Source organism: Haliaeetus leucocephalus, unplaced genomic scaffold, assembly GCF_000737465.1.
Source record: "Haliaeetus leucocephalus isolate CR32 unplaced genomic scaffold, Haliaeetus_leucocephalus-4.0 Scaffold339, whole genome shotgun sequence".
Classification (NCBI taxonomy): domain Eukaryota; kingdom Metazoa; phylum Chordata; class Aves; order Accipitriformes; family Accipitridae; genus Haliaeetus; species Haliaeetus leucocephalus.
The window spans coordinates 15,377,466-15,405,116 of NW_010972775.1; the positions used below are offsets into that span (position 1 = coordinate 15,377,466).

Genomic DNA, 27,651 nt, shown 5'->3' on the forward strand with positions numbered 1-27,651 from the left:
CAGTCTGGCCCAGCTCGGCCCGCCTCGCTGGCCCAGTGGCCGGAAGCGGATGTCGGGGGTGGGGGGGCGGGTGACACCCTCCCGCCGCCGCCGCCGCCGCCACCGCCGTCGCGGCGCGTCGTCGTGCGGTGGCGGAAAGATGGCGGCGGCCATAGAGTGAGCGGCGGCAGCGGGACCCAGCGCCGGGCCCGAGCGGTGAGCGCAGCCGCGGCCTCTTCCCGCCCCGTGCCCGGCCCTGCCATGTCCTTGCCCGGCTGGGAGGCTACCGGGGGCCCCGGTTTCCCCGTGTCCCCTCATCCTCCGGGCTGGCGGGAGAGCAGCTGGGGGCCCCGCTCCCCTCCGCAGGAGGGCCCGCAGCTTCCTCTAGGCTTCCCCTGGAGCTCAGTGTTCCCCCGCAACCCCCGGGTACCCGGGGGTCCCTGCGGCCCCCCTCGGCGCGCGGGCCTCGAGGCCCCCCGGTGCCCCCCCGTGTGCCCCCCCCCCCCCGCCCACAATTCCCTCCATTCTTTCCAAACTGGTGTCCTGCGCCTTCCTGTCAGCAGGCAGGTCTACGGATTACCCCTGGCTCTCCTCACTCCCTCTCTGGTGCCTGGGGACTCCCTCCATTCTCTTGGTGCTCACTGGTGCCTGCCCCCCTCCCTGGCTCTCTCCGTCCCCTCCCGGTGCCCCTGTGTCTCCCTCAGCAGCAGACAGGCCTGCAGATCCCATCACCTCCTGGTGCACTGGAGTTCCCTCTGGGTTCCCCTCTTTTCCCTGGTACCTCCCACTGAGGTCTCTCTCCCAGCCTCTTCACCTCTCTCCCCAGTGTCCTCCTGTGTCATCTCCCCCCTTTCCAAAGGCACGTCTGCGCTTTTCAGCTGACCCCCCTGCTCCCTGGGTTCGATGGGGCTTTCCACCACCCCACCCCTGCAAGCAGGTCCCTTAGTACCCTGAATTGTCCCCCTGTCTCTGTGTGGTCCCAGGGCACGTATGTGCTCTCTCCCTGGCAGGGTGAAGATGAAGTAGAGCTCTTACCATGGACCATGATGCCCCCACAATCAGGCCGCGTCGCATCCAGAACCAGAATGTCATCCACCGCCTGGAGCGCCGCCGGATCAGCTCGGGTAAAGCTGGCACCCACTGGCACCAAGTCCGCATCTTCCATCAGAATGTCTTCCCCAACTTCACTGTGGTCAATGTGGAGAAGCCGCCCTGCTTCTTGCGCAAGTTCTCCCCCGATGGCCGCTACTTCATCGCCTTCTCCTCTGACCAGACCTCTCTGGAGATCTACGAGTATCAAGGCTGCCAGGCGGCGGAGGACCTCCTGCAAGGCTATGAGGGAGAGATCCTGGCTAACGGTAACGACCAAAGATCTGTCAACATCCGGGGGCGGCTCTTTGAACGCTTCTTTGTCCTGCTTCATATCACCAACGTGGCCTCCAACGGGGAGCACTTGAACCGTGAGTGCAGCTTGTTCACCGACGACTGTCGGTACGTGATCGTCGGCTCTGCTGCGTACCTACCTGAGGAGCCTCACCCTCCCTTCTTTGAGGTTTACCGCAACAGCGAGTCGGTGACCCCTAATCCCCGGTCCCCCTTGGAGGATTATTCCTTGCATATCATAGACCTCCACACAGGGAGACTCTGTGACACACGGACTTTCAAATGTGACAAAGTCATCCTGTCTCACAACCAGGGGCTGTACCTCTATAAGAACATCTTGGCTATTCTCTCTGTGCAGCAACAGACTATTCACGTCTTTCAAGTAACACCCGAGGGTACCTTCATTGATGTACGGACTATCGGCCGCTTCTGCTACGAGGACGATCTCCTGACTCTGTCTGCGGTGTATCCTGAGGTGCAGCGGGACACTCAGACGGGGATGGCCAACCCGTACAAAGAGCCCTTCATAAACTCTTTGAAGCACAGGCTGCTGGTGTACCTGTGGAGAAGGGCCGAGCAGGACGGAAGTGCTATAGCAAAAAGAAGGTTCTTCCAGTACTTTGATCAGCTGAGGCAGCTCCGCATGTGGAAGATGCAGCTTTTGGATGAAAACCATCTGTTTATCAAATACACTAGTGAAGACGTGGTCACGCTGCGGGTGACAGATCCTTCCCAGGTACTGCGTGCCTCCTCAGGCTGCTCGTTGCTTTGGGGCAAGTGCTCAAGCAGGTACAGTGCTGTGAGCTGCATTTCTTAGCTGAGCCTGTGAATGTTGTTTAGAATCACCGGTACTTCATTCTTGTGTAAACGTTTGACACCTCTGATATTGAATACCTTTCGTATCTTTTGCTCTCATAATTTCATCGCTTCCTTCTCAACTAAAAATGAGAGAGAAAAGATCTTACATGGTTATCGAATCCCCTTTCTTCAGGGATTGTTCCCCATGCTCATAGATGCTGTACAACCCTCTTCCCCTTCCAAATCCCCAGCTGATTTTTTTTTTTAGCCGGTATTTCCTATAGTACACTTATAGAGGTAGTCTCTCCCTTTTCTCACGTATATTCAAGCATGTTTTTCACATAATATAGTCTTCATTTTTCCTCAGTAGAATTACCTTTTCTGTTCTGCCTACTTACTTACTCTTTCAAGCTTCAGTGAGAGATAGTATTTATGATGTCTCCAAATTGGAGTAGCAGCTCTTAGATCTGGCTAATGTGCCAATTGCTTCTCCTTTCAGTTTAGTACTAAAGTCGTCAAATTAGAGCAAATGTAGTTCAGTCAGTGCCGGATCCCTCCAGATGTTTCACCATCCTGCAGGTTGATCATCTCTTTTCGGTACTGTTAGAGTGGTGGTCAGGTTTTGAGCTCTGTGAAACTGAGAAGGAGGGTTTTTTAACCTGTTTTATTCCTTTAATCCACTTGTTTTTTATTCTGTTGAAAGTATTTAGGAAGAATTTGTAGTAAATCTCCAGTGCTGCATGCAGGCAATCAGGCGATTGTTCCCTAGGTGTTTGGTTTTGTTTCATACCCTTCTCTTCTTCCCTATCTTTGCTAGATCCAGGACTTAGGTCCTAGAAGAAATAGATAGCAGTTCTTTGTGTGTTGCCTTAGTCTAATTCTTCCTGGAAGATGACCCTGGTTTGTTTGGGGAAGTTGCTTTGGGAGGGAATAGGTAGGGCTTAATCTAATCAGTTTTACCCATTCATGTAAAACTGAGCAGCTGTCTCAAAAATATTAAAGCTTTGTGAAGTGGCCTGCAGCGTTCTGCTCATTACTGGTATCTAGAACGGTGCTCCTGACCCTGATGTGAATGTTTGTGGTAGGCTTGGTTCCGCTCTCTGCTGTGGTTACTGAGGCTTTTGTGCCTGGCTTGCTGCATCGTGCTCTTGACTCTCTTCACCTGAGGGTTACTTTGAGATGCAGGTTGTGGTTTGTTTGTAGCATTCCTCAGGCAGTGTGTTTTATGCTGGAGGAAAAGCATCTAATTTCTGAGTTCTTTCACGAGATAATTCCAGATGTGGAGTAGTCTCCGCAGACCGGCCTGAATGTAGGCTTTGTGTTGGGGCTGCCTGAGGAAAACTTGGCTCACAAAATACCTAAAGCTCTGATTTTTCTTTCTTCTATCAGAGAGGAATGTGAGGTTTCATCCAGTTTCAGGCTCCTCTCTTTCCTCTGGCTTCTCTGCCAAGAAGATTGAGGAAGTCGCTGTTCATGCTTGTCAGTTGCTTGTACATTGTGAGGGTCTGCACTGAATCCTTCAAGATTTTTAACTGCGTGCTGTGTATATGTAGCTTGTGGTTTGTTGTTGTTGTTGTTCTAGGCTTGTGTTGATAGACTTGACAGCTTTGCTGAACGATTTCTGTGATGCTTGACTTCTGCCACCCATGCTGTGACGATGTTTCCCTGTTTTACTCATGCAGTTAAAAAGCAGTGAGGGTAATTTCTCTGATCAGGGTCATCCTGGAGATATGTCTGTGTGTTAACCTGGCAAAGGAACTTTTTTATTTAAGGTTGGAGGATACTCCCTGCAGTCTTTAATGATGTAAATAGTTTTTCCTTCTGCTGTCTCCTCTTATCTTCTCTCTGCTCCAACCCTGTGTTTCAGAAGGGCTTCCCTTTCCCTAGGCAGTAGTCTAGTGAGTAACCTCATCTAGCGTGCTCCATTTTGATGTGTGGGGGCTGGATTGTATTATCACAATTTATTTTGGGGCTGTAAAACAAACAACCCTTTTGATATTTGCAGGTGGGTGGGGTGGGTAGAGTGCCTACCGTCATCCCTGAGCATTGTTTGGGAGCGGAAGGTGAAGCATTTAGAAATTGCCTTTATTGACAGAAGATTTAACCAGATATGTGCATATACCATGGGAATTAGTTACCTTTGAAGCAGGGGCGAGTTCTTACTTTGGGGTGCTGGGGTGTTAGCGCTCCTGTCTCTAACGAAAGCTACCTTTGACGACCAAGGATTAAATCTGCCCTTTCCCAGTGGGATGGGAACATTATCTCCCTTTGATGTAGCTGTGCTGACACAATGTCACCTTTTTCCCAATTTCTTGCTTGTTCATGCCACAAAACACTGCCATTGCCAATCTACAGCGCGGTATCTGGGCCTTCTTGCGCGAGAATGTTGGCATTAAAAAGAAGTCATTAATGTCTTTCAGATTTTCATTTCTGTACCAGCAGGGTACCTAGAGGGCACAACTTTTTGTGGGCACTGGTGTAGTGCACAGTACACTAAAAAGGCTCATCTCTGTGTGATGGAAATATTAAGAAGGGGAAGAAAATAATGTCACTTTGCAAAGGAAAAAATAATTTGTGGCCAGCTAGCACTGGATTTAAAATCATTTTGTCAGCAGGAATGAAAATTAAATTTGACACTTTAGAAAGCACTTTGGATTTGGTGGAAGGCAGAGATGAAGAGAAAACAGAAATATTGACATCCAGTTTACGTTGAAAAATTGGAAGCCTGTTAAGTTTTCTTCGTAAATAATCACAGTTAAGAGGCGGATAATTTGGTACCTGTTGAGGCATTTGAATAGCAGAATGGATTAGTGTGAGGATGTGGGATTCTCCTGCGCTGCAGAGAAATTTGGATAGGGTCTGCGGTGTCATTCGGGGAGAAGGAAGGGACAGCTTCCCCACCTGTGCTCTCCTGGGTAACTGCTGCCTCTGCCTCTCTCTGCAGCCTTCGTTTTTCGTCGTGTACAACATGGTGACCACAGAGGTCATTGCTGTATTTGAGAATACATCCGATGAGCTGCTGGAGCTGTTTGAGAACTTCTGTGACCTCTTCAGGAATGCCACCCTGCACAGTGAGGCGGTCCAGTTCCCCTGCTCAGCTTCCAGCAACAACTTTGCCAGGCAGATCCAGCGCCGGTGAGCCATTCGGAGCATGCTTTATACCATATAGACACATGCTCGCCCCCATCAGCTGAAGGCTAGTATCAAATAACGATGGCAACCCTGAGAAAACCAGTTCCTTTAGTTGCTGGGTGATGCAAGGGTCTGTCTTATATATGGTTCATCTTCCAGCCTCATGCATCTGATTTTATATTCCACAGCATCTGTCTTGTTACAGGAAGGAACAAAGCAGTGGCAATCCAGTGCTTAGAAGAAGGAAGAGGAATTTTGAGGGAAAGATGTTTCTGGCTCTCTTCTGGCCGTAACTCTTCTGGAGGTTATTAAAGTGTTACTGCCCAATAGTTTAGGTCCCTGAAGATAAGATTTGTCAAGATGCTAGTGTCATCTAATTGGACATATTTTGCCAAGTGGTGTTCTCTATGCACACTCTGATTTAATGTGTTCCAGACTGTGTTCTGTAGCTTTTTCTCCAACATCAGTCACAAGCTTGTGGTTCTCGTGTTAGGAGAAGGGAAACTTACCTGCCTAGAACTACTGTGAAAGCTCAGCAAAGTATCAAAATAACCTGGGTTTCTAGAATGTGCTTTAACAGTCAAATGTGGTTTTAATGAGGCAGAGTGTGTTGTTTCTCTTGGAATATATTTTTATGTGACTCAGGGTGTTTTCGTCTTCCAGTGACTTGTTTCGCATCACCCAAAGTACTTGGCAATCACTTATGGGCATGAAGCTTCTGTTGATTTTAGACTGACGTCACATAAGAAGGAGGAAGTTGACTGTGTCTGTAACTTTCTAGAGCTGCCTGTCAGGAAATCCATAATGCTTAGTGGGAGAGAGAATGAGAGGGCTCACCGCAGACACCCGAAGAACAACTCCTGCCTTGTGTTAAAGTAGAGAGGAAAATCTTTTCATCCCCTTGGCTACAAGGGCCAGTAACAGGAGTGTTTAATTTCCATAGCAAAATATAATAGAGCATAATCCACAGCATGCTGGCTTTTGGCTGAGTGTTTCTGGTCAAGTGGCAATGTTTTACCCTCCTTGATCTATGACATCCATGCAGCTGATCTGACTGTTCTTGCACATGGAAAGCTCAAATTTTACTTGGAAAGAGAAATCCAGCCTGTGTTAATCTCTCCACCAGGAAGAACTTTCAGCTCACTGTAGTTTCTCAAGAGCTTTAGGCTTCTTATGAAGGTTCTTCCTCATCTAAGGTTTCTCCCTTTACGTATTTAAAACGTAGCAGCTAGAGAGAGGGGGATTCTCAAGTCAACATTAAGGGCTCAACTGTTACTGTGAAACCCTCTGGCTTTTGCTTATGCTGTTTCCAGGCTTCATGGTAAAACTTGGATTGACTGATAAGCTGCTAATCCATTTCTCCCCGTTTCTGATCCTGTTCATTTCCTGTACTGCAGAGCAGCTGGGGCCAGACCTTGTAGGTAGGCACAGTCTTGTCCTTCTGTCAGTTTGGACTTTCAGAGCAGAAACAGTAATGATGAGAGAGGATAAAAAGGTCACCAGAACTGGTTGATGCTTGAATCACTGTGATACATCTTTGGAAATGAACTGTTTTAATTCTTACACTGCTGCTGTTTTTCTTTCTCTATCAGTTTTCCTCCTTAGTTTATTTAAGCTGTGCTGTTCACCTGTGGCCTTTGTGAGTAAAACCTGTTTCTTGTTTTGCTACAGGTTCAAAGACACTATCGTGAATGCCAAGTATGGAGGGCACACGGAGGCTGTGCGGAGGCTGCTGGGCCAGCTCCCGATCAGTGCCCAGTCATACAGTGGCAGCCCGTACCTCGACCTCTCCCTTTTCAGCTATGATGACAAGTGGGTGTCAGTCATGGAGCGGCCCAAGACCTGCGGTGATCACCCTATAAGGTATGGAATGGGCCAAGAAGCTGTATGTGAGGAGAGTGGTGTGAGAGTAATTCTAAATCACCTCTGCCGTGTGGCATCAAATGTGCAGAAAGGGAGTAGCCTTTTCACCAGAGGGTTTTTTTCAGCAGTCCCACAAAGCTTGGCCTCTCCCCTTGCGATAACTGTTTTATCTTTTGTGTGTGCGAGGGCTCTTCAGGTCTTTTTGCTGAGGTGCCCTGGGGAACGTTTGGGTGATGAAGCCTGAGCCTTTTCCATATGAATGCTCTTGTTCCTCCTCCTCTTCTTGCAGTCCTGCCATTGTGTTTGGGCTGTAGGGTGATATGGTTCTGGATGCCTGCTTTCTTGTGCTGGAAGGATCCCTTTTGAGCACGTGGGTTTAGCTGGCAAGGATGATTTGGTTTGTCCTGTGAATAAAATAGCAGCTGAGTTAGGTGTTATTCAGAATGCTTGTGGTATTGATTTATCTATTTTCAGACTTTCCTTGTTTACAGTTCTCACCCTGGGAGCTGTACTCCTCTTCATACCCCCTCTTCTTTCTGTGATCTGTAGGAAACTTGTTTCTGTAGTAGGAGTTTCAGCCAAGTGTAAGGGCCATTCTGTGCCTCTTCTGTCTGAGTCTTCGAAGCTGGCAGAAGGAAGACGTCTGAGCTTGGGAATAAGGAGGTTTGCAGTGCTTCTTGCAGAAACACCAAGACTATTCATTTCTTTTTGTTGGCTGCAGCCATGGCTGCAAGTAGCAGTGGTTAAAAATCCAACATCTCTGGCCTGAAAGGCTCAAAGAGGCTGAGTTCTCCAGGCAGAGTAGTCTTTCCACTTACAGTACTGCAAAAGCAAACCTGTGCTCTGAAAACAAAGAGCCTTCAATGCCTAAGTGCTTTGTTTAGTGACTGCACACATGTTGGGGGCTCAGGCAGCCTAGGGAGACCATTCTGGCCAGTTTCTCAACTTTATTTTTATCAATGCATTCTCAAAAAGTGGTTTCATGTCTCCCCTGGCCCTGACTCAGGTGGCAGGGAACCTCTGATTCTTCCCATGCTCTCAATTCCCAAATTATGTATATTTAATTGATTTTTCTGCCTGTACGATTTGGTTTGATCTCCAGCTCCTGTGTTATCTGCAGAGAAAAGCCTGCCCTTTCTCCCTTGTCATGCTTGACGTTGGGAAAGCTTGCAGGGTGGCAGTTGTCTGCCAGCACCAACCTGCGTATGGCTCTTGCAGACAAAAGGGAGCAAAACCGCAGTCATTTGCTGCGGTTACGTCTTTGTAGTAAACAAAGCGAAGTGCCACCTTCCCTCCCTCCCCTGAGCAAACCGGCATTTCAGAGCCAGAGCTTTTAAAGCTCAAAGCTGTGCAGAGTCAATTAGGACTTGAATAGGGCCTTGGAGCAGTGGGGCTCCTGGTTTTTGGAAAGTAAGCAGAAGACGAGGTGCTAACCTTCACCATTCAGTAGCTGAAATAGTGCTGCTGTGTTTCTCACATGCAAAACAAAGGGATTAATAAAATAATGCTGCTTCCTGCTGTGGTTAGAGGGCTTGGAAATGAGGGGCCACAGGGTTTGTAATGTAAGTCCTATAATTGGCAAAACCCTTCAGCCCCTAAGGGTGTTGTAATCTGTGTGCAGTTTCCTGGCACAGTGTGCGAGATAGGAAGGCCTCCATGCCTTTTGCACATTGGTTTCAGCGGCTCTGTGCACTTTGTCCTTTTAACCCTTAGTACCTTTCTGTGTCTCAGAAGGTTCAACTCTCGACTGGCTGCTTGAGAGACCAGTGGTTATTTGCTCTCAGGCAGGAAGGACTTCAGCTTCCCCATCACTGCCGTCTTTCAGTATCTTTTCAGGAGGCTAGAAGAGATATTCACTGGCTGAAATGATGGCACTTGTGAGGAAGAGGCTCTAACACAGCCTTACCTATAGTAGGGGGTCTCTAAAATCCATCTAGATGGCTAATAAGGAGCCATTTAACCAAAAAATTGGTCTGCAGATAAATCTTCCATTTTCATACAGTTTGAAAAGGCTGGTCTTGCTGTTTCTGTTGACATACAATTTTATATTGCAGTGCCTAATTTATCCCCAGAGTGAGAGCCCATGGAAATGGCCTCTGATTGCAGAGCACTTTTAAAAATACATTTAAAAATACCAAACTGAGCACATCTTTGAGATTACAGGGAGCTTCATCTTGAGTAGTAAATTATTGTGAATTGGGGAGAGAGAGGAGCAGACGGGGGACTGTGCTTTATTTAAAGAATGACCCTCTGCATACCCAGCCTTGTGTAGGAGGGAAAGGGCTTTTTGAAAAGCCAAATACCAGGATTGTGACTCTCTTGCTAGTTCTTGTGTGCAATTTTCAGGCAGGGCTGGCTGGCACTTTGATTCAGAGGAAGGGAGAAGAGAGTGGTCCTCCAGGAAGAACATGAGGTTCTTAATCGGCTGTGTTGTTAAAATGTGGAGTATGTCTGCTCCTGAAACAGCATTGCCTGTATCTGTCATCACCTGTTCTTCCAGGCTGAGAGCTGAGTGCATTGTATTGCTGGCAGGGGGGAAATGTGCTCTGAGATTAAAAGCATTCTCTGAGTCAAAACCAGAGGAAAATGCAAAATACCCACATGTACTAAGTGATGGTGGAAAAGGAAACAGCTGGGAGGCAAAATGGCAATTCTGTGCCCGAAACTGAAAGAGCAGAGAAAATGGTCTAACGAACTGAGATAACTTCAGGGTGAGGACTTGAGTTAGAGCCTAGCTGCTTTGCGAAGGTACCACATCCAGAAACCTCCACCACCACATCCCAGAAACCTCCACCAAAGTCTTGGGGAGGATGGGGTCATTGCAGAGAGTCCCCTGTTCCCACAGCAGCACAGGACAGTGGTGTTAGCTGGACTTATGTCAGTTGCACAGAGCATGCAGAGAAGGTTCAAGAAGCAAAGAGCTTCCTGGTCTTGCCTGTCTCTTCAGCGCTGTTTGCCTCATCCCCTTGGCAATGTTTGCTTTGTGCTGAAGCTGTGTTCCAGAGCTCACCTGTCTGGAGACGCAAATGAGCTTCACCCACAGGCGGGTTTGTGGGTGACAGCAGAAGGACGGAAAGTTTTCCTTAACTTTTGCCCTTGCTTTGATTGTTGAATGCAATCCACCAGGTACTTCCTGCCCAGCCTATCTTGTTAATGATTTTTTGATGGAAGTCTGAAAGGAACTGCAAAGCCTTGCTTGAACTGTAAAGGACAACCTGGCACCTTTGAGCAGTATTGGATTGAGCTGTTCACCTTCCTCGACTGAATGGGGATGTAGCGAGGCACAAGTGCAGCAGCATAATGCCTAACTGGCAGCACCAGGAGAGGGAAGGGGTGGCCTTACACTTGAAGTGAAGACCATTGCTAAGGGAAGAGAGCTCAGTTCTGTACAGTATTATCTGCCTGTCATGGTTTAAGCCCAGCTGGTAACAAAGCACCATGCAGCCACTCGCTCACTCCCCCTGCCCCAGCCACGGTGGGATGAGGAGAAAATATAAAGGCAGGCTTGTGGGTCGAGATAAGGACAGGGAGGGATCACTCACCGCTTATGGTCATGGGCAAAAGACAGGCTCAGCTTGGGGAAGAAACAAAATCAATTTAATTTACTACAAATCAAAACAAACCAAGGCTATTAGGAAGTAAACCCAAACCTTGGAACACCTTCCCCCCAACCCCTCCCTCCTTCCCGGCTCAACTCTACTCTTGGTTCTCTCCACCTCCTCCCCCCGGTGAACAGGGTGTGGGGGTTGTGGTCAGTTAATCACACCTCATCTCTGCTGCTCCTTCCTCCTCAGGGGGAGGACTCCTCACTCGTCCCCTGCTCCAGTGTGGGGTCCCTCCCACAGGAGACAGTCCTTCATGAGCTTCTCCAATGTGAGTCCTTTCCACGGGCTGCAGTTCCTCACAAACTTCCCTGGTGTGGGTCTTTTCCACGGGCTTCAGTTCTTCCCCAACTTCCCTGGCATGGGTCTTTTCCGCGGGCTGATCTTCAGCCACACACCGCTCCAGCGTGGACTTTGCCATGGTGTCATGGCCATCTTCGGGGGCCTCCGCTCCCCCGCTCACCTCCATGGGCTGGGGGGGACAGCCTGCCATCTCACCACGGGCTGCAGGGGCACCAACCTCCTCAGGCACCCCTCCTCCCCCTCCTTCCTCACTGACCACGGTATCTGCACAGGGGTTCCTCTCATATTCCAATCCCACTACTCACTGCAGGTTCCCCTTCTTAAATCTGTTCTCCCAGAGGCGCTACCGCTCTTAGTGATGGGGTCGTCCTGGGCCAGAGGGGGGTCCGGCTTGGAGCCGGGGGAGCTTCAAGCAGCTTCTCACAGGAGCCACCCCTGCAGACCCTCCCCTGCTATCAAAAAACCCCACGCCACACAAACCCATAACACTGCCTTAGGGATCAAGGGGAGCAGCTTGCATTAAGAGAGGATGGAGAGCCAGCACATGTGGGGTCTGGACCAAACTTATTCCCTCTTGTGAAGTCAGCTACATCCGCCAAAATGACAGACAGAGTTCTCTCATTGATGATACTAAAATGAAGTCAAGCTTTTCTAGACAGTGGAAAACTAGCTGTCCCGGGAGGGACTTTCCTGTATAGCCAAGAGCCAGACACCCAGCTGAGAATGTCCTTCCCCTGAGGGGGCACCAGAGATTGAACAAGGCACTCGTTGCTGTGTGTGAAGAGCCCAGATGGCAAAGTCAATAGTCGGGAACAGCCATAATTGACTTTCTCTTCCTTTCAGATTTTATGCTCGTGATTCCGGCCTCCTGAAGTTTGAGATCCAGGCGGGACTCCTGGGGCGACCCATCAATCACACAGTGCGGCGCCTGGTTGCGTTCACCTTCCACCCCTTTGAGCCCTTTGCCATCTCAGTGCAGCGCACTAACGCAGAGTACGTGGTTAACTTCCACATGAGGCACAGCTGCACGTAGTACGACACGTAGCTGGGGCAGCTGCTCTCCTTGGGTCTGGACCTCTGCCACAGATGCACCAAAGCCAGACGCTCGCGCCTTCTAGGAAACCAAACCGTCACTCATGTCAAGAAACTGGACCTGGGAGCTCCTATCAGCCAGCATCTCGCAGGGCCCTCAGCTGTGAAAAGCCAATCCACTCAAGTTAAGGCATGTGAATGTTTCTTCTGACCCTGTTTGTACTGCGGAGGTCCCGCTGCATTAAGCACTGCTGTTCTCTACTCCTGTTGAACAAAATGTAGCTGAGGTTCCTTTCCTAGTTTCCCAGAGGCATGTCTGTTTTCTCTCCTGTTGTAGGTCTTAGGATGGCAAAGATGGAGGTTTGCAACACATCTGTGGAGTGCTTCCTTCTGCAGTGGTGCTCTCCTACCTTGTTGAGACAAGCAGCCTGTCGTAGTGTGAATGGATGGGAGCCATGGGGAGGGCTTAGAAATACAGCTACCTGTGTTTGTATCTTCAGTATTACTAGGGAAATGAAATCCTGTTCTCATCCACACAATCTACTCACGTGATTTTAATATGCAAGAGGCCAGGAAAAAAAGGTGTGAGAAATCACTGCAATTGAGAGACATGAGGTGTGTTCCTGACTTTTATGCAAGTCACTTAATCTTTGTGCCTTAGTATCTGTAAAAGCTCCTAAGTGAAAGGTGGTGTGTTAATACCAGAAAGCCAAGGCAGCTGGTTGTGTCTCTAATGCATGAGGAGGTGGTCACAGAAGAAGACGGGTGGCTGGGAAGGGTGTGGGGAGCAACAGCAGCTCATTGCTCACGTCAGAAGCACTTTTCTGCAGCATGGGGGTGGATCCTCATGGCCATCTGCAGGTTCTGCTGCTGAGGGGAAGGGAGACCCAGCTGCTGGCACCCTCCTGTGTGTTGGGAATATGAGTGTGGAGAGTTAGTAGCATTTGGGTTTGCCTAGAAAGGAGGGAGGAGACCTGAATTAATGTGCATTGCTGCAGGTTTGCAGTTAGGAGACGAGCTTGTTGACTTAGGTTGCTTACCTATCCATGTTTGATATGCTGTTCTCTGTGAGAACCTGATTTGCTGTTCCCAGGCTTCAAAGCACAGCTGGCTGGTGTGTCGATGCTGACTGGACCACTGCGGTGTTTATGCTGCTGATAAAATAAGCTCCTGTGTGTAATATTACCTGCCACAGTGGGCTGGTGAGGATGCTGGCCTGCCCTTCTCTCTTAAAAATGGAGTTTTTGGTTGTAGGCCGACATTTGGGTTTTTCTACACACAGGTTGGTTTATGACTGTGTGCTGCCAGGCAGTGCAACCGTCCCAGCATTGTGAGGTGCTCCGTCGGAAGCTGGAGCCTGCTGTTGTCCCATTCCTATAGGAGGTACAGAGGGGGCATTAGAAAATTGGTGCTCATATATGGGAGACCCTCTGCTTTAAAGGACCCTGTGGGTGTCTTGTTTGGACCAAAATGAGCTGTGGGTGATGTGTTGTGGCCACACGCCTGTGAAGAACAGTGTTGAAGTCATGCATTCATTTTGCATGGTAATGCATAGGAAAATAACTGTGTGGGTTGTTGGTGCCTGCTTATAGCATGAATAGTGGACCTTGTAATGAAGAGTGCCCTGGGGTCCTTGAATCAGCCTTTACTCTCTGTCTCATGGTACTTCTCCTGGCCTTGCTAAACATATTTCTAGGGTAAGACATTGTATTTCACCGCTCTTTTCCTGGTGTTTGCACTGTTGGTTTCTCAGGTCTGTCAGGAGTGACTTCAGGTCAGAAGACTGCTAACAGAGGAGGTGTCAGGCCATGCGTGCTTTAGTTCCAGGTTCCTCTCCATCTAATAACACTATTTGTCAAGGTTTTAGGTTTTTATCCTGTGATCTGTTCCTCAAACATTCAATTAAAGCTCCAAGTGGAGAATCATTTGCACATGGTAGATCATGGATTTACCTCCTTCTGCACCACTCTCACATTTGTTCACACTTCCCGTATGAGACTTTTTTTTTCTTTGCCAAAGCTCTCAGCAGCTCCATCCAAGACTGGGTTTACTCCTTGGCATCACAGCCTTGGGAGGTCAGTGCTTAGTAAAATAGCTGTCAGATCTCCATTTAGACTTTTTTGGTAGCAAAAATATAAACCACTTCAGCATTTCTGCAGTCGGGGCTTTTGCCAAATTCAGGCTGTCCTGTGTGAAGCAGAGCGCGTGGCACGTATTGTTGGACTTGGGGCTGAGAGACCAGAGATCTGTTCTTAGCTCTGCTATTAAATTGTTCTGTGTCTGGGGGCAAATCTCTTCCTGTTCCAGCTGGTGTTTCCTTCTCTGTAAATGAGGCCAAAAACATATTTTCAACTTTTGTAAACCACTTTGAGATTCATGGATAAAATATGCTGGATAAGTGCTAAGTATTTTCCTATTATGTTTGCAGACAAACTGATTGATCATTCTGGGTACTAATTGCCTTGGAGTAGCATAGCAGATTCTCTGGTCTTAGCTGCTGCATTTTATATCTACAACAGAGTTAATTTTATTACAGAAATGTGTTGAAAGAAAAGTCTCTCATGCTTGAAATTTTGATTCTTTCATTTAAGAAACAAAAAATGTGTGTATGGTGGGGAGGGTGGGAGGAAAGGGGAGATATTTTGTACCTGATATTTTTCCTAGGCTAGGATGAAGATTTGTTAGTAACACAAGACAAAAATGGAATAAACAGAATTTGCTTTAAGAGCCTGATTTATTGTCTTTTTCTTCCAAAAACCTTAATGGTGCAGATGGGAATACCTTTGCTAAGAAGAGATGGCAGGGGTGTGCCTTGGACTATGCAGCTGTATTGCATGTGAGTTTGCTGCCTCTTCCTCTTGCATTACCAGTGTGCTCAAGGATGTTCCTACCTGAGGCATTTCTGTAGTTACTGCAGATTTCTTAAATTCTTGTCTACATGAGCTAATGCTGTGGGAGGAATTCTTGCCCTTCAGTTACGTTTTCCCCTTTGTATATTATTACTAGCCCAACTTGCATTCAGAGACTCTTCCTTTATTCCATTTATAGCATATGTCTAACCTTGTAGCCATTTTCTGCTGATGGTCTGTGATCAAGAGATGAAAGCTGAATACACCTTGCTTGGGAGAAGAGCTGTCCACTGCTTTTAGGTTGGGCTAAGACACTTGGGTTTTCCACTACGTGCTGCTCCCAGCCACGATGCAGCTTTGCAGAACACTGTGGCTGAGAACATGCGGACAGGACCCAAAATCTGGGATCCCCTTGTAATTTGCTGTTGCTCTGTAACAACCTAGCAGCATCCCTGTTTGTGTTAGTTCCTCTAAGCATCAGCATCTTGGGCATGAAAGCCACTTTCCTCTGAACCCTTCCTCCATTTTCATGTGTGCAGTTCTCTGATGCTTTCCTTTGGAGACCTTGAGTATATCAGAAAGCTCTTGAGCCCGTGGCCTTTCAGATGGGCACTAAGTGACAAGGAGATGCTTGACTTGGAAACCATGTTTGACTGGCAGCAGAATCCCATCTTTTGTTACTTCTTGTGCTGCCTTTGCTTTTTTAAAAAAAAAAAGTAGTAAAAGCAGGGCACTTGCAATATTTCTTATATAAACTGCTTTAGGCAGCGAGCCACAGAAATCCCATTAGAATCAAACCTATGTATCCATTAATGGTGTGTCCCTACTAAAAACTCCTTTCAATTAACCTTCCAGCACTGAGCAGCTGGCCCTGATTTAGCTCCCTGATGTTCTTGGTGTACTTATAGGACCTTCCTTTTGCTCAGGTGCTGGTATCTATTATGGTTCCCTTGGTCCTTTTGACCCATCTAGAAGAATCAGATTTCTGATGCTTTTAAGAAGTCTCTTTGTCTTTCTTGTTTGTGTCCTCTGTCTTGCTGCTTTTCTGCCAGCTTTTCCTGCAGGATCTCTCAGGGCTGTGGGCAGATAGATGGTAAAGGCTGGATGGCAATGGGGTGTGTGGCCCTTTGACAGCTTTCGTCCTTGTGTGAACCTTTATCAGATAGGTGCGTGCTGCAGAGCAAGTAGGTGGTCCTGTGGGCAAGCAATGGGACAGGATTTTGTGGGTTTGCTTTTGCCTTGCTTTCTGAGTTTCAGAGTTCAGGTCGTTGATGTGCCTGAATCCTTGTGCTTCCCTGTCTTGTTATATGGTGGTAATAGCTTTTCTGGCCAAATACTCCTCAGGAGGAGGGAATGAAAGGGCTTTTATTTTTTTTTTTCTTTTTTCCTTGCTCCAGGGCTGCGGGGGATGTGGGCTGAGTTGTGCAAAGTCAGTCATTGTAGCAGTAACAGCCTGGCGCTACCTGCCCACCAGGCTGACTGCTCATCAGGCAGCAGCATCCCCTGCTAGAGCCTTTTGCTGGCTAAGGTCTGATTTGCCTTTGTTTCTTTTGGGGAAGAGCTGTACTTACTATGTTAGGAAATGAGTTCTCAGAAACATACTGATGTGGGAAAAACCCTGAATTGCACATTCTTTTCCTGATGTTTTGACATAAAAATACCATGCTGGTTTTAGACTAGCAATCTGGAAACCAGTAATTCATGGGTGACTAGCGTGGTCCTGCATGTGAGGAGAACTGAAAAGGGGCACAGTGCCCCTAGTCCCAGCCACTTAGGGCTGTGCTGCAGCATCTGAGTAACGTGTTGGCCCTTGCTTGGTTAACAAGAAGTGAAGGACATAGTATGAGCCCACAGGCTTTGCTGCATTTGTGGAGAAGTAATTTTTTACCGTGTCTCTTGTTTCTTTCCTCCCAGAAGTCAAATCCTTTCCTAGGGCACCTTCTAGCTGTTGCAGTTTGCTAGCGGGGTGATTGCTGTCTGTTGCCGGTTTTCTGAGGATGCCAAGTGCACCCGAAAATTTGAGGACAGTTTTGGAGGAGCATGGCAGGGAAATGCTCAGTGGGTGCCCAGGGCCCTTGGCAAGCCAGAGGGAGAAGACCATGGGGAGAGGTGCCTCCCAGGGGAGCTTTGCTAGAGGAGGAGCAGCACAACATTTGGCCACTGTGAAAAAAAATCCTCTAGAAACTGCAACAAGGCAATGGAAAGTCGTGGGTAACACTACAAAGCACCCAGCTTTTTCTGCATTCTGCTTTGTCCAGGCATGAACTGGAGCCCTTGGAGGAGTTTATTTTCTGTGGGTGACAACTAGTTTGAATTCAGCTTTTTTAAAGCCAGGAACACGTTACTTCTACTCGCCATGGCTGTGCTCCTCTTTCTTTCCCCCCGGTAGCTTTGCAACATGCTAAACATGGGCCAAAGCACCCCTGGCTTTGCCCCAAGAACTTCCTGAGCCCCTGCTCTTGGCGGTGCACCATCCCCCTCTGAAAGCTGCTCTTGCATAGGTTTGTCCTCTCATCTGCCAGTGCCCTTTCTCCATCCAAGTGTGTTGTGACAGCCTCAGGTAGGGAGGCAGAGTGGTACAAGAGAGTTGGGTGGCCCAGCACACTGTCTCCATCCCAGTACGTGATGAACTGGGAAGCAGCTTCTGGTTACCTTGGATGGGGCTGGTGAGGATGCGCTGGCAGCGCTGACATCCAACCCCAGGCCTGAGCGCTGCTGGAGGACAGCCCAGCCCTGGGGGTGCTGGAACCAGGGGATGCATGGAACCGGTGGCAGGGAAGCCCTGCCAGAGCCCTCTGTCCACTGTTTGACATGATTTTAGGATGTTAATAAGAGCGGTGGGCAGCGCCGCATGCCTCTGAGTGCCAGCTCGCTGCTGGTCATTTGATAGCTCCTTGGTGCTCCTCAAAGGCATAAAATGGAGCGATGCTGGATTAGATGTACCCGCTGCCCTTGGCGAGCGCTGGGGAGATACGGTCCTCGCCCTCCCGCCTCCAGCCTGCTGGCGCCCAGCGCTGTCGCCACAGCAACGAGGAGAAACAGCCATCCGCACGCATGGAAACGGCCTTGCTGTGCCCAGCAAATGATTCCGGCGGGGAGGGGGGAAACAGTTCAAATGGTGAGTTTGGAGAGGTAAGGGGCACCAGCACCCCTGCAGCAACCGGCGGGGAGCCCTGACCCGTGCCGCTGGGCTGAACCGCATCCTGCAGGAGACTGCAGCATCGCCACTGTTCCTGCAGGTGGGACACCGCTCCTGAAACACCAGCATCATCCCCATCGCAGAGCCAGCGCGTGCTCTCGTGTCTCCAGCTGTGAAGGCCGGTTTTCCTTGCTGCTGTACTATTTTTGGGGGGCTGGTTCTGAGGTCAGGGTAAGGTCCAGATTAGGTGTGCCAATACCTGCAGCAGTGTAGGTAGGTCACTGGTTCAGACCTGACTAGTGAGTCCTTAATGCTAGTAAAATCCCTCTTTGTAAGGGAGAAGGGGCAGCTGGCAGCCAGACAAGGTCTCCTGTAACATAGGGCAGACAAACGTGTCGACAGCATGATTGTGCAGTGCAGCCCGTCTGGCTTCAGGCAGCAAAGTCCGAGTTAATCTCTCCTCCTCCTGCCTCCTACCCCTTAAGCCCCCAGACAATGGCTTAGCCCATGCCAGCTTCTTCCCCAGAGGGAGCTCAGATCTGAAGGAGATGTCAGTGCTGACCCGCTGGCTCTGATAAGGGCTGAGGAGAGCAGCTCTGCTGTGTGGCTGCTTGAGACACAGCAGGGTTTGTCCCAGTTTTACACTGGCCCTTTGGTGACAGCGCTACCGCTCTTGGCTGCAGGATCACTAGGAAGGGGATCTCCCCAGCCGGCTGCACTGCTTCTCTTGCAGGGATTTCAGTAAACAAGGCTGGTTTTACAACCATGTCCAAGGGCAGATAATTTTGGAGCATCTCCCAGCACTGGAGCAGGCTGCTTCCCAGCTGTTGGCATTACAGAGAAACCCAGAGGGCTGGCCCATCTAAAGTCATTTGCATTCCTTGGTCGGTTTGACCCTGGCAGCTGGGGAAATTGATAATTTACTTCTGTGGATTCGGCAGGAGCAAAATGAAAGGCAGCATCCAGGTCTTGGCAAAGGGCTGTGTGAAAGCCATGGCTGGCAATTAGGAGAGCAAGTTGTTTGCCTGCAGGCTGGTGCATGAAGAGATAAGAGTCCTATTTCACCACCTCATCTTGGGACTTGCTGAAGGGGCTGGGGGATGAAATTAGCATCTTTCTCCTGCCAGAGGCCCCAAGTTTTATGTGTTACCTGGAGTCCTGTGTGTGGTGGGAAACCTGGTCTGCTCCTGCACAAAGGAGCAAGCAGAGGGAGAAAGGGCCAAAAGCTGGAGTCTTTAGCGATGTGTCCAGGGGGCATAGCGGACATCAATCCCAGCCGCTCCGGCTTAGAGTTTGGCTTTGCAAAATGAATCGTTAAATGGCAAGGCACAGAGGAGGAATTTCAGAGCCAGCTCAGAAGGGGAAGGAAGGTTTTGATGACTGTCATTGCCGCTTGGAGAGGCCCTGAAGCAGTTTCTAAATGCAGCTTTGGGATGGTCTTCGTGCCTTCCTTAAAATGGTGAAGTGAAAGCCCCAAAGAGCTGGTCATGCTGGCAGGGAGGGCTCCTGAACAAGGCCACCCTGTGCTTCTGACGTGGAGGTCTGGCTGGGAGAACAGCAAATGGGAGCGCATCTAGCCCGATTCTGAAGAGCCCTTCCCTGCATCCATTTCCTAATTTGTGCTGACTCTTGACCACTAGCTGGGACATTTTAGCATTAGGAAAGAGTTTGGTTTTTTGGTGTTTTTTTTGTTTTGTTTTGTTTTTTTTTTGTTGGTTTTTTTTTTATGTTGTATTTTCTCTTTCTGTGTTTTTCCCTCCGTGTTCTCTCTCTTTCCCAACCCACCTTTTCATTGCCCGCATCCTTGCTTAGCATTCAGTCCCTCGCACCCAACCTTTCTCCCTTCTGCCTGCTTTCTTTAGAAAAACAAGCTGTGAAGCTGCTGCCAGGAGCAGCTAACCCAGGCAATGGCTGTTAGGGCTCCGTAGCTGCTGAGAGGTTTGGGTCCAAGTGCACAGCCTCTGACTCTCAGCAGATGTGGGCATAGGAAGAGAGTTATGAACTCCAGAGAAACAAAAGGACTCTGCCAAGTGGCATGAGCGCAGGAGGAGCTTGGAGAGCACAGCAGAGGAGGCATGAGTGGTTTCAAAAAAAGGGAATAGCATTGAGGCTTGGCTCCCCTCTGTACCTCCCCAAGAGGACCCCGCAGCCCAGCTTCACCATCAGCACGGGAACTTGGATGCTATTAGGCAGTTCATTAGTAAAACCTCTGAGCAGTTCCCACCGCCGTTGAGTACCCATTAATGCCTCTTGAGGGGAGAGGAGAGCATTGGAAAAGCATAAAAACAATCTGAGGGTCCTTGATCTCCTTTTGGTCTGAGAGGTCATGGGCTGAGGTTGGAGAGGTAGCTGGGAGGGGAAGAGGGGCCAGGCAGGGACACCAGGCACAAAAGCAGCACCGTGATTATCTGCCGAAGTCTGAGTGCAAAAACATAACCTGACTTGAACTGTTACTTCTCAAAGGCTCCCGAGGGGTGCTTTAGGCTTATAAACACCTACTCACCGACCCACTTTGTGCATATCTTGAGCCAGGTATTCCCGCAGCAGAGGGAAAGCCAGCAAAAGCTGTGCAGATGTCCCTAACAGCTGCAGCTGGGCTGTGGTAAACCACCCCTGCTGCTACAGTTTATTAGCACTGCAGGGTCTGTCCCCTTCTTCTTGCTTGCTTGTGTATACAGTCAGCTGTTAAAGGACACTGACATCACTTAATTAGTGGTTTAATTGAATCCCACAAAGGGATTGAAATTGGCTGCCTGACTCTTGTCACCAAGATGCTCACATAAGAAACAGTAAATCACTAATTCAGCAGATAAAGCTGCAGCTCTAGGTAGAAAGTCCTTGTTGCTGGGGATAGGGAAATAATTCCTCTTTGCAGAATAATATACTATGAGGGAGAAGGCTGGGGGCTATTTTTCCAAGCTACCAGGTGCCATCCCTGTCCAAGGGAATGGTAACTGAGTTAGACTAACTCCCCAAGGTGGTACAGCACTCACTAAGCGGTAAACAGACCTGAGGCAGTGAGTTATCTCTAAGTCAGAATACTGTTTTGCATTTCACCCCCTATACAATGGAGAAAGGTCCATGTGGTATTTTTAAATGGAGGGCAAAACCCCAGAAAGGTCAGGGTTGAACCAGGATGAAGCTTTGCAGTCAGTAGCAGCTTCTGCGCTTGTTTCATGGAAGAAGGCTTCTTTGAGAGTAGGGAATCAGAAGTTAGGAGGGAGTGGAGAGAAAAATGTCCCAAAGCAATGGGGAAACCCAAAGGGAGAGGATGTGACCCTAATAAGGGTGCTAAAGCTGTGGCCATGCTACTGACAAGTAAAGTAATTGCTGCTCAGGGGGAATGTGAGCCAGTAGAAAACAGCATTCCACCCAGGCACCAAGAAAAGCAATTAGAATGGGTAAACATCAGTGGCTGACTAAAACCAGGCCCTTAATTAATAGTTTCATCTGAAGGGTAAGGAAATCATTAAGTGCTATTGGTGTCTATTAATTCCCTGCAAGACAAACAACAACAGAGAGTTTTAAGACTTCTTTCACTGTACAGCCTGTGCAGGAAGGCGCGACTGAGCCCTTACACAAGGTGGGAGAGCTTGCTTTGTGCAGCTGTGCTCTCCCACTTCACTGACAACTGCCCCAGAGGCCTGGGATGTGCTGCAGAATAAACAGTTCAGACTGAGCATTAAGTTAGTACATGGCTTTGGAGGTGCTCCATCAGGGCAGGAGAGAAGGTGGGTGGGAAAACGTGACTTCAGCAAAAAGCTGCACAACTGAAGCACCGTGCCGGAGAGCTCAGGGAGCGTACGCAGAGCTGGGGGTTTGGAAGACAAATATTGCATGATACTGTACATATCCAGCCACCGAACCATGGAGAATAGTGTCAGCCTCTTCTGTCCAGCTCAGAGAGTGCTATGTAAATGTCAGTTGGAGGAAGAAGTAGCGGTAGCTACCAGAACTACCTGCAGGGCGGACAGGCAGATAAAACTTCCCACTGTATAAGCAGTGGTGGTGCATTGGTAGACTTCATAAAATGTTCACAAATGCTGAGAAACCAAGGGTCTTAAGAAGTGGCTTTTACAAAGGGCACAGCCTTGACTCTAAGTCTGGATAAGACAAAGATGTATTCTCATTGCTTTCTGACTCTCCAGTCACCCACTTCTTCCCTGAATTTCAGAAGGACCTGCAGATCTCTTCCCAATCTTATTTTTCAGTTTGTTCTATCATCTTTGTCCAATGTGGGCACTTCTGCACTGATGCAACAAGCAGCTTGTGGTAGAGAATGGTACTGTTTGGTTTTCTCAGTGTGTGAGACAACAGTACATCACTCACAACCCTGCCAGCGTGAACTGGTGCTCCTCCTTTCTGAGGCCTGGTCACGCTGCCCAGCACGGAAACCAGTCCAGCTTTGCTGTAAGGCACATCAGTGTTCACACATGCCTTCCCCAGCTAGCTGCCTGGATACTTGGAGAGTTAATCTTTGCAGTTTCTAGCTGGCCTGGTATCTTCTCCTTAAAAAGGAGGAATATGAAGTCACTAAAAGCTCAGCCATATTTCTGGAGCGAGGGGGAAGCTCTTCTAGTGTGTCAAACATCTATGGAAGAACCTCTCTTCCTCACTGTCAAATCTGTGACAGCTCAAGGAACTTCCCTTTAAGATAACCTACCCTCTATTCAAATTCAGACAGTTGGAGTAAGGTAGGGGATTCATCTGAATCTTGTTTTCTTCTCTTCTGTCAAATGCAACTCAACAGGCTCTTCTAAGCAGACTGATTTCTTTCAAAACCTGCTGTATGCCATTCAGCCCCATGAAGGAGGTTCACTGCCTTGTTGCCATGGTACCCTTTCTCTAAGGAGGAAGAGAATAGTTAATTATGCAATTTAAGAAACTAAGGAGGAACGACAGAAAGAAATAATAGAAAGGAAGATTCTGGGTTTGTGATAGAACTGCTGGCTGCACCAAAATACAAAATACACTCTGTTGACAGGTGAAATATTTGCCCAGTGTATGCTGTATATGGCCGGGGCTTCTCTGGCAGTGTGCATTTCAGGGAGGTGCCCTTTGCCAGGCAGTGGGCCTCTGCCATCCAGGAAATCAATCCTGTAGTCAGTTACTGCTGTTACCTTCCCTGGTTAATGCTCCAGAGAGCCTCAGACATATTTCCTTGGCAGAAATTCTCTCTGGATGGAGCTGGGACAGCAATAATACATCACAGAACCATGACAAGCTCGTGCTGCCTGTGGATATACAGAGGTACAGTTCAAGCCTTAACTGTTTTAAATCTTCTTGGCAGCTTTTCATTGTTCCTCAGGCCTACTACAACCCTGCTTGCTTTCCCCAGGACCCCAGAAAATCCAGTTCATGGTGCACAAGGCAGGACCAAAGAGACCACAAGCATTGAAACTGGCAAGAGCCCAGCCCCTTTAGAAGGACTGGCATTTTCCATTTGCCAATAGCACTGGCAGGCCAGCTACAGTTTGGGCAAAACAAAGCACCACAACAGATCTTTGCCAATAACGGATCCAGACTACAGTGCTCCATGCTGCGCAAACAGGGAGAGCTGCCTCTCACACGGCACACTGAGCTCTGCAAGCTGGGGGAAGGGGAAGAGTTACCCCATGCCTAGTTTCCAAATGTGTGCAGTGAGAGAAAGAGGAAAGGAAGATGACGTGACCCCATGCAGCTGTTTACTACAGCTGACTGGAAGGAGGTCTAGACCTCAAGCTCCCCTTCTACCTAACAAGGGCGAGAATAGCACGGAGGGCTAGACAAGAACCACATACAGTGGTAAGAGGAAGAAAGCAGTCAAGAGGCAATAATAATCCAAAATACTTCTGGGATCACAGCAGGAACAGCTGTCAAAAGACCAACATTTTAATTAATTAACTTTGTACACAAGAGGCTTCCCACTAAGGGAGTACACATATTCCTGCTTTTCCCACCAGCTTTTACCACCTGGGCTTTTAAGGCCCAGGATGGTCTCTCTTCTTCAAGCTTCCCTCAACAACTATTTCCACAGAGGGTGGCTTTACAGAATCTGTCACAGGAGCAACATTCAACCCAGTCCCTGTTGCATGAACTGATGTTGAAAGCTGTGTGTCTCTTCCACTCCCCTCTCACATTCTCCTGGCTTTCCGTGGGCGGCAGCCGTTGTGTGGAACCGGGGTGTTGTCAGTGATGGAGATGACCTCCAAACCTCCCATAGTCAAACCCCTGATGGCAGCCTGGAAGAACAAGACAGCAGATGACATGCTGTTATCAACACATGGAAGAGCAGAGAAGGGAAGAAGCTCAGGGGAAAATAGTTTGATCCCCCATCCAAGTATCAACGTGTGCTAGTGGTTCTACTTTGTAATTATCTTAAAAATAAGTAATTTGTATCAGAAGACCCAGTTTAACCTATCTGCTCCAGTCTTTTCATCAGCATTCCCATCAACTTTCCTACTTTTGTTGGAAGAAGTCCCAAATACAGCTTTTATTCTGCCTCCAAAGTGATATTACTCTAAAATTCTAATGATTCTAAAATTTCATTACTAGGCACTTGAGTGATGAATTCTTTACATCACCTTCAGAAAAACCAAGTTAATAGCTATAGTCAGACCAGCCTGAATTTAAAAAAACAGGATGATGCCCAAGAAAGAAAAATATGAAAGAAACTCTGACACGTACTTTGCGTCCTGGTCCCAGTCCTTTCACCATGACTCGTACATGCAATACACCCTTCCCACGTGCTTTCTGCAAAAAGAACAACTGGTTAGTGTTCTCTTTGATATGACTACTACTGCTCTGGCTCCCCTGAAGTCTTTCATTCCCTTTTGACCCACTATCATAGTATTCTTTTTGTAAAAATAAAGAGTAGGTAGTAATGGATACAGAAGACAAATATGGGGATTATTGCACAAAGACACTAGGAGAAAAGGAGGCCTGGATATAGCCATGGCAGTTTCAAGAGAACTTCTGTGCTGGGCTGTCAGCTCTGCATACAGAGAAAGCTTTAAGATCAAACTATCTGTGATCTAAAGCCAGGGCAGAAGATGACATATCCATGGATACGCGACTGAACTGGCAAGGGACTAACAAGGACTAACTCAAAGCTGTTTTCCCTTCTTTAATGCAGCGACTTCTCTCTTGCAATCCGTGGATTCCTTCTAGAGGGTAAATGAGAAAAGCAGTCAAGCTTTATATTTGCTGTGCAGGAGTCCACACCTTCAGTGCAAAAATTCTAGGGGCTTGCAAATTGAAAATGAAAAACACCTGCTGTAAAGCATAGCTGTGCTGCCACCACGTGGATGGAGTCTCTGGGTCTCTTGCTTTCTGTGTTCTGGTGCAATTAATGTACTAACTTTAACAGCGATAGAATAAATCTGGCCAAGCACAGCTATGCAGCTATTATGAGGCTCCAATGAGCACAGATTAATAGTGAAGATGTTCTCATATTCCTCTGAGTCAACCACAGTAAGCTGTTGGCCAGCAGCAGCACCAAACACCTCTGACATGAAAGTCTGGAGTGAGTTCCACCTCATTTAGCATGAGGATCTTCAGTTTAACCATGCCTCATTCTGCTGTAGTGAGAACCGTGACACAGCCAGCCTCATCTTCTCCTGCCACCTGGACACCCACGTTTTTTTAGAAACAATTACAGTAAACTGTATGCATCTGAAAACTACATATGCAAAGACATCACCTTCTCTCACTGGAACTGCTGGCAGCAGCTCAGTTCTCCTGTGGCAGAGAGCAAATATAAAACATTCAGCCAGTAATTACAGCTGCTTCTCAGTCCCCTACAGCGCAAAAATTGAACTGCTGCTGATTCAGGGGCTGTATTTCCAAAATGGCTGAGATGTTCACTTAGAAAAAAGGAGCTATGCAAACTGGAGCTAGAAAAGCATAGGCTCCAAGTTATATTTCCCAATCACAACCTGCACAGCTAAGCTACCCTCTGGGCGTTTCTAACTGCTGTTTGAAACATGCTTTGTCTGTGTCAAGATGTGCAGTATGTCAGATGAAGCTAGGAAAACTGTCAGCAAACAGCAGTGTGCTGCTCAGGCACTAAGGAACAAAGCTTTGGACTGCTGCCTGGGAGCGAGGCATGTACCCAGGTAGTGGGGGGAGGCAGTCAGTGCTCCCCTCTGGGAGGGTGAGAATCACCAGTGCAGACTCACCACTGCTGCTGCCATGGCTGCGGTCTGTGCCGCAATGGCAGTTCCCTTCTTGGCATTCTGGAAGCCTTCTGTACCACAGGACGTACGGGCAAACGGCCTGTTGTCAAAACTGACCACTTGGATGTGGGTGCTACAGAAAGAGAGGGATAAAAGAAAGAAGCAAGCTAGAACAAAGCTTTATTCTCCAGTTTCTTCTCACTCACCTTACTGGCACAGCTCACCACAGGACTCCTGTCACCCTGCTCCACCCTAACTCAGCCCTCCTTTTCAAGGTATCCTACTCACATGAACCCACTGCAGAGACCTCCCAGGAGTCACCTTCTGGTCACCCTAGAGAATCTCAGCGAGGTGGCAAAACCTTTCTGGATAAGATATACTTTATCCAGGTACACCTCAGATACCGCTTAGCCCTTTCAGACCCACCTCTCACTGTGAGCATTTTACTTCTTCCGTTTATTAAAAAAATGCACAGAACATTTCTAGAACTTGAAAGAGCTTTAAGAAACAGTAAAATATCACACTAGGGATGACTAAATGAAACACAACCATCTCTCATGGAGAATACAACAATTTTTTCAACAGCTGTATAGCAATAGTGCTAGAGTGGAGGGCTGGAAGTAACCTGCCATTAAAGCTGTCAGCATCTAATTATTCAAATCAGAATGTAGTCAAAACACATAATAACAATCCTATTGCTGTTAAAGACGCTATAAGGACAGTTATGCTTCCTGAACAGCACTAGGGTTTGAATTCAGTATTATTACCTTCCCAGTCATGACCACCACTCCCCTGGCTTTTTGCTTTTGCGCCTTTTGGTTAAAACCATAACTGGCCAAAGCCTGAGTATGTTACAAGCTTTTATTTTGCATGAGAGTAGGAATGGAGCAGCTCATTTGCTTACTTGTTGTACGTAGCTTTGATGTGAGCTATTGGGATCTCTTCATAGATCTTTCCATCCCATCTCATGGAGTTCCTCTGCAGGATTAAAGGGCTGAGGAGCAAAACAAGAGTTATCAGGCGCTCGGTCTTGAAATTTTGCAGTTTTATTTCATATTGGGAAAGAAAGAAGGGATCAAGTCTCCAGAAGACACAAGCTGCGTTTGTGATTGAGTCAAACCGCTTCCTCTCCTTCCTCGGCTGCAAAACCACCGAAGGCGATAAAACCTCCCAGCAAGAGGCAAATGGCAGAGCCCTCCCGACGCGGCCTGGCCCTCTCACCTCAGGTCGGTCGCGCTCTGGTTCTCCGCCTCCTTCGCGGCTGCCGCCTCCGCAAGGTCCTGCAGCGTCCGGGGGCTGGTGCGTAGGCCACGGCACAGGCTGGCAGTACGGCCCCTGCGGGAAAAAAACGCCAGCCGGCGGTGAGGACACCAGGGCCTCCCCCGGGCGCTAGCTGGAGGAAGGCGGGAGGGGGC

The 27,651-nt window shown here is 48.4% G+C and overlaps 2 protein-coding genes across 9 annotated transcripts in view; one reads left to right on the forward strand and one right to left on the reverse strand.

Moving 5' to 3' along the window:
• Positions 1 to 109: 109 nt before the first annotated feature.
• Positions 110 to 27,651, forward strand: part of DET1 (de-etiolated homolog 1 (Arabidopsis)) — a 28,549-nt gene continuing 1,007 nt past the window's right edge. Inside the window, exons 1-6 of one of the 8 annotated variants that reach the window (XR_774639.1) lie at positions 117 to 195; positions 990 to 2,098; positions 5,105 to 5,295; positions 6,964 to 7,155; positions 11,904 to 12,707; positions 13,375 to 14,759. Coding sequence is in view for 6 of the 8 variants with exons in the window: in XM_010571978.1 (XP_010570280.1) it covers positions 1,016 to 2,098; positions 5,105 to 5,295; positions 6,964 to 7,399 (1,710 nt within the window). In the remaining 2 variants the exon portion in view is untranslated. Of the gene's footprint in view, positions 196 to 962; positions 2,099 to 5,104; positions 5,296 to 6,963; positions 8,029 to 11,903; positions 14,760 to 27,651 lie in introns of those variants that run through there. The other 7 variants (XR_774640.1, XM_010571981.1, XM_010571980.1 and 4 more) reach the window with 7 other exon arrangements.
• The window catches only part of MRPS11 (mitochondrial ribosomal protein S11), a 3,922-nt gene continuing 202 nt past the window's right edge, over positions 23,932 to 27,651 (reverse strand). The window contains exons 2-6 of the mRNA XM_010571976.1: positions 27,458 to 27,571; positions 27,141 to 27,230; positions 26,240 to 26,369; positions 24,747 to 24,812; positions 23,932 to 24,301 (exon numbers count right to left, since the gene is read on the reverse strand). Coding sequence (XP_010570278.1) covers positions 24,194 to 24,301; positions 24,747 to 24,812; positions 26,240 to 26,369; positions 27,141 to 27,230; positions 27,458 to 27,571 — 508 coding nt within the window. The 3' untranslated portion in view covers positions 23,932 to 24,193. The remainder of the gene's footprint in view (positions 24,302 to 24,746; positions 24,813 to 26,239; positions 26,370 to 27,140; positions 27,231 to 27,457; positions 27,572 to 27,651) is intronic.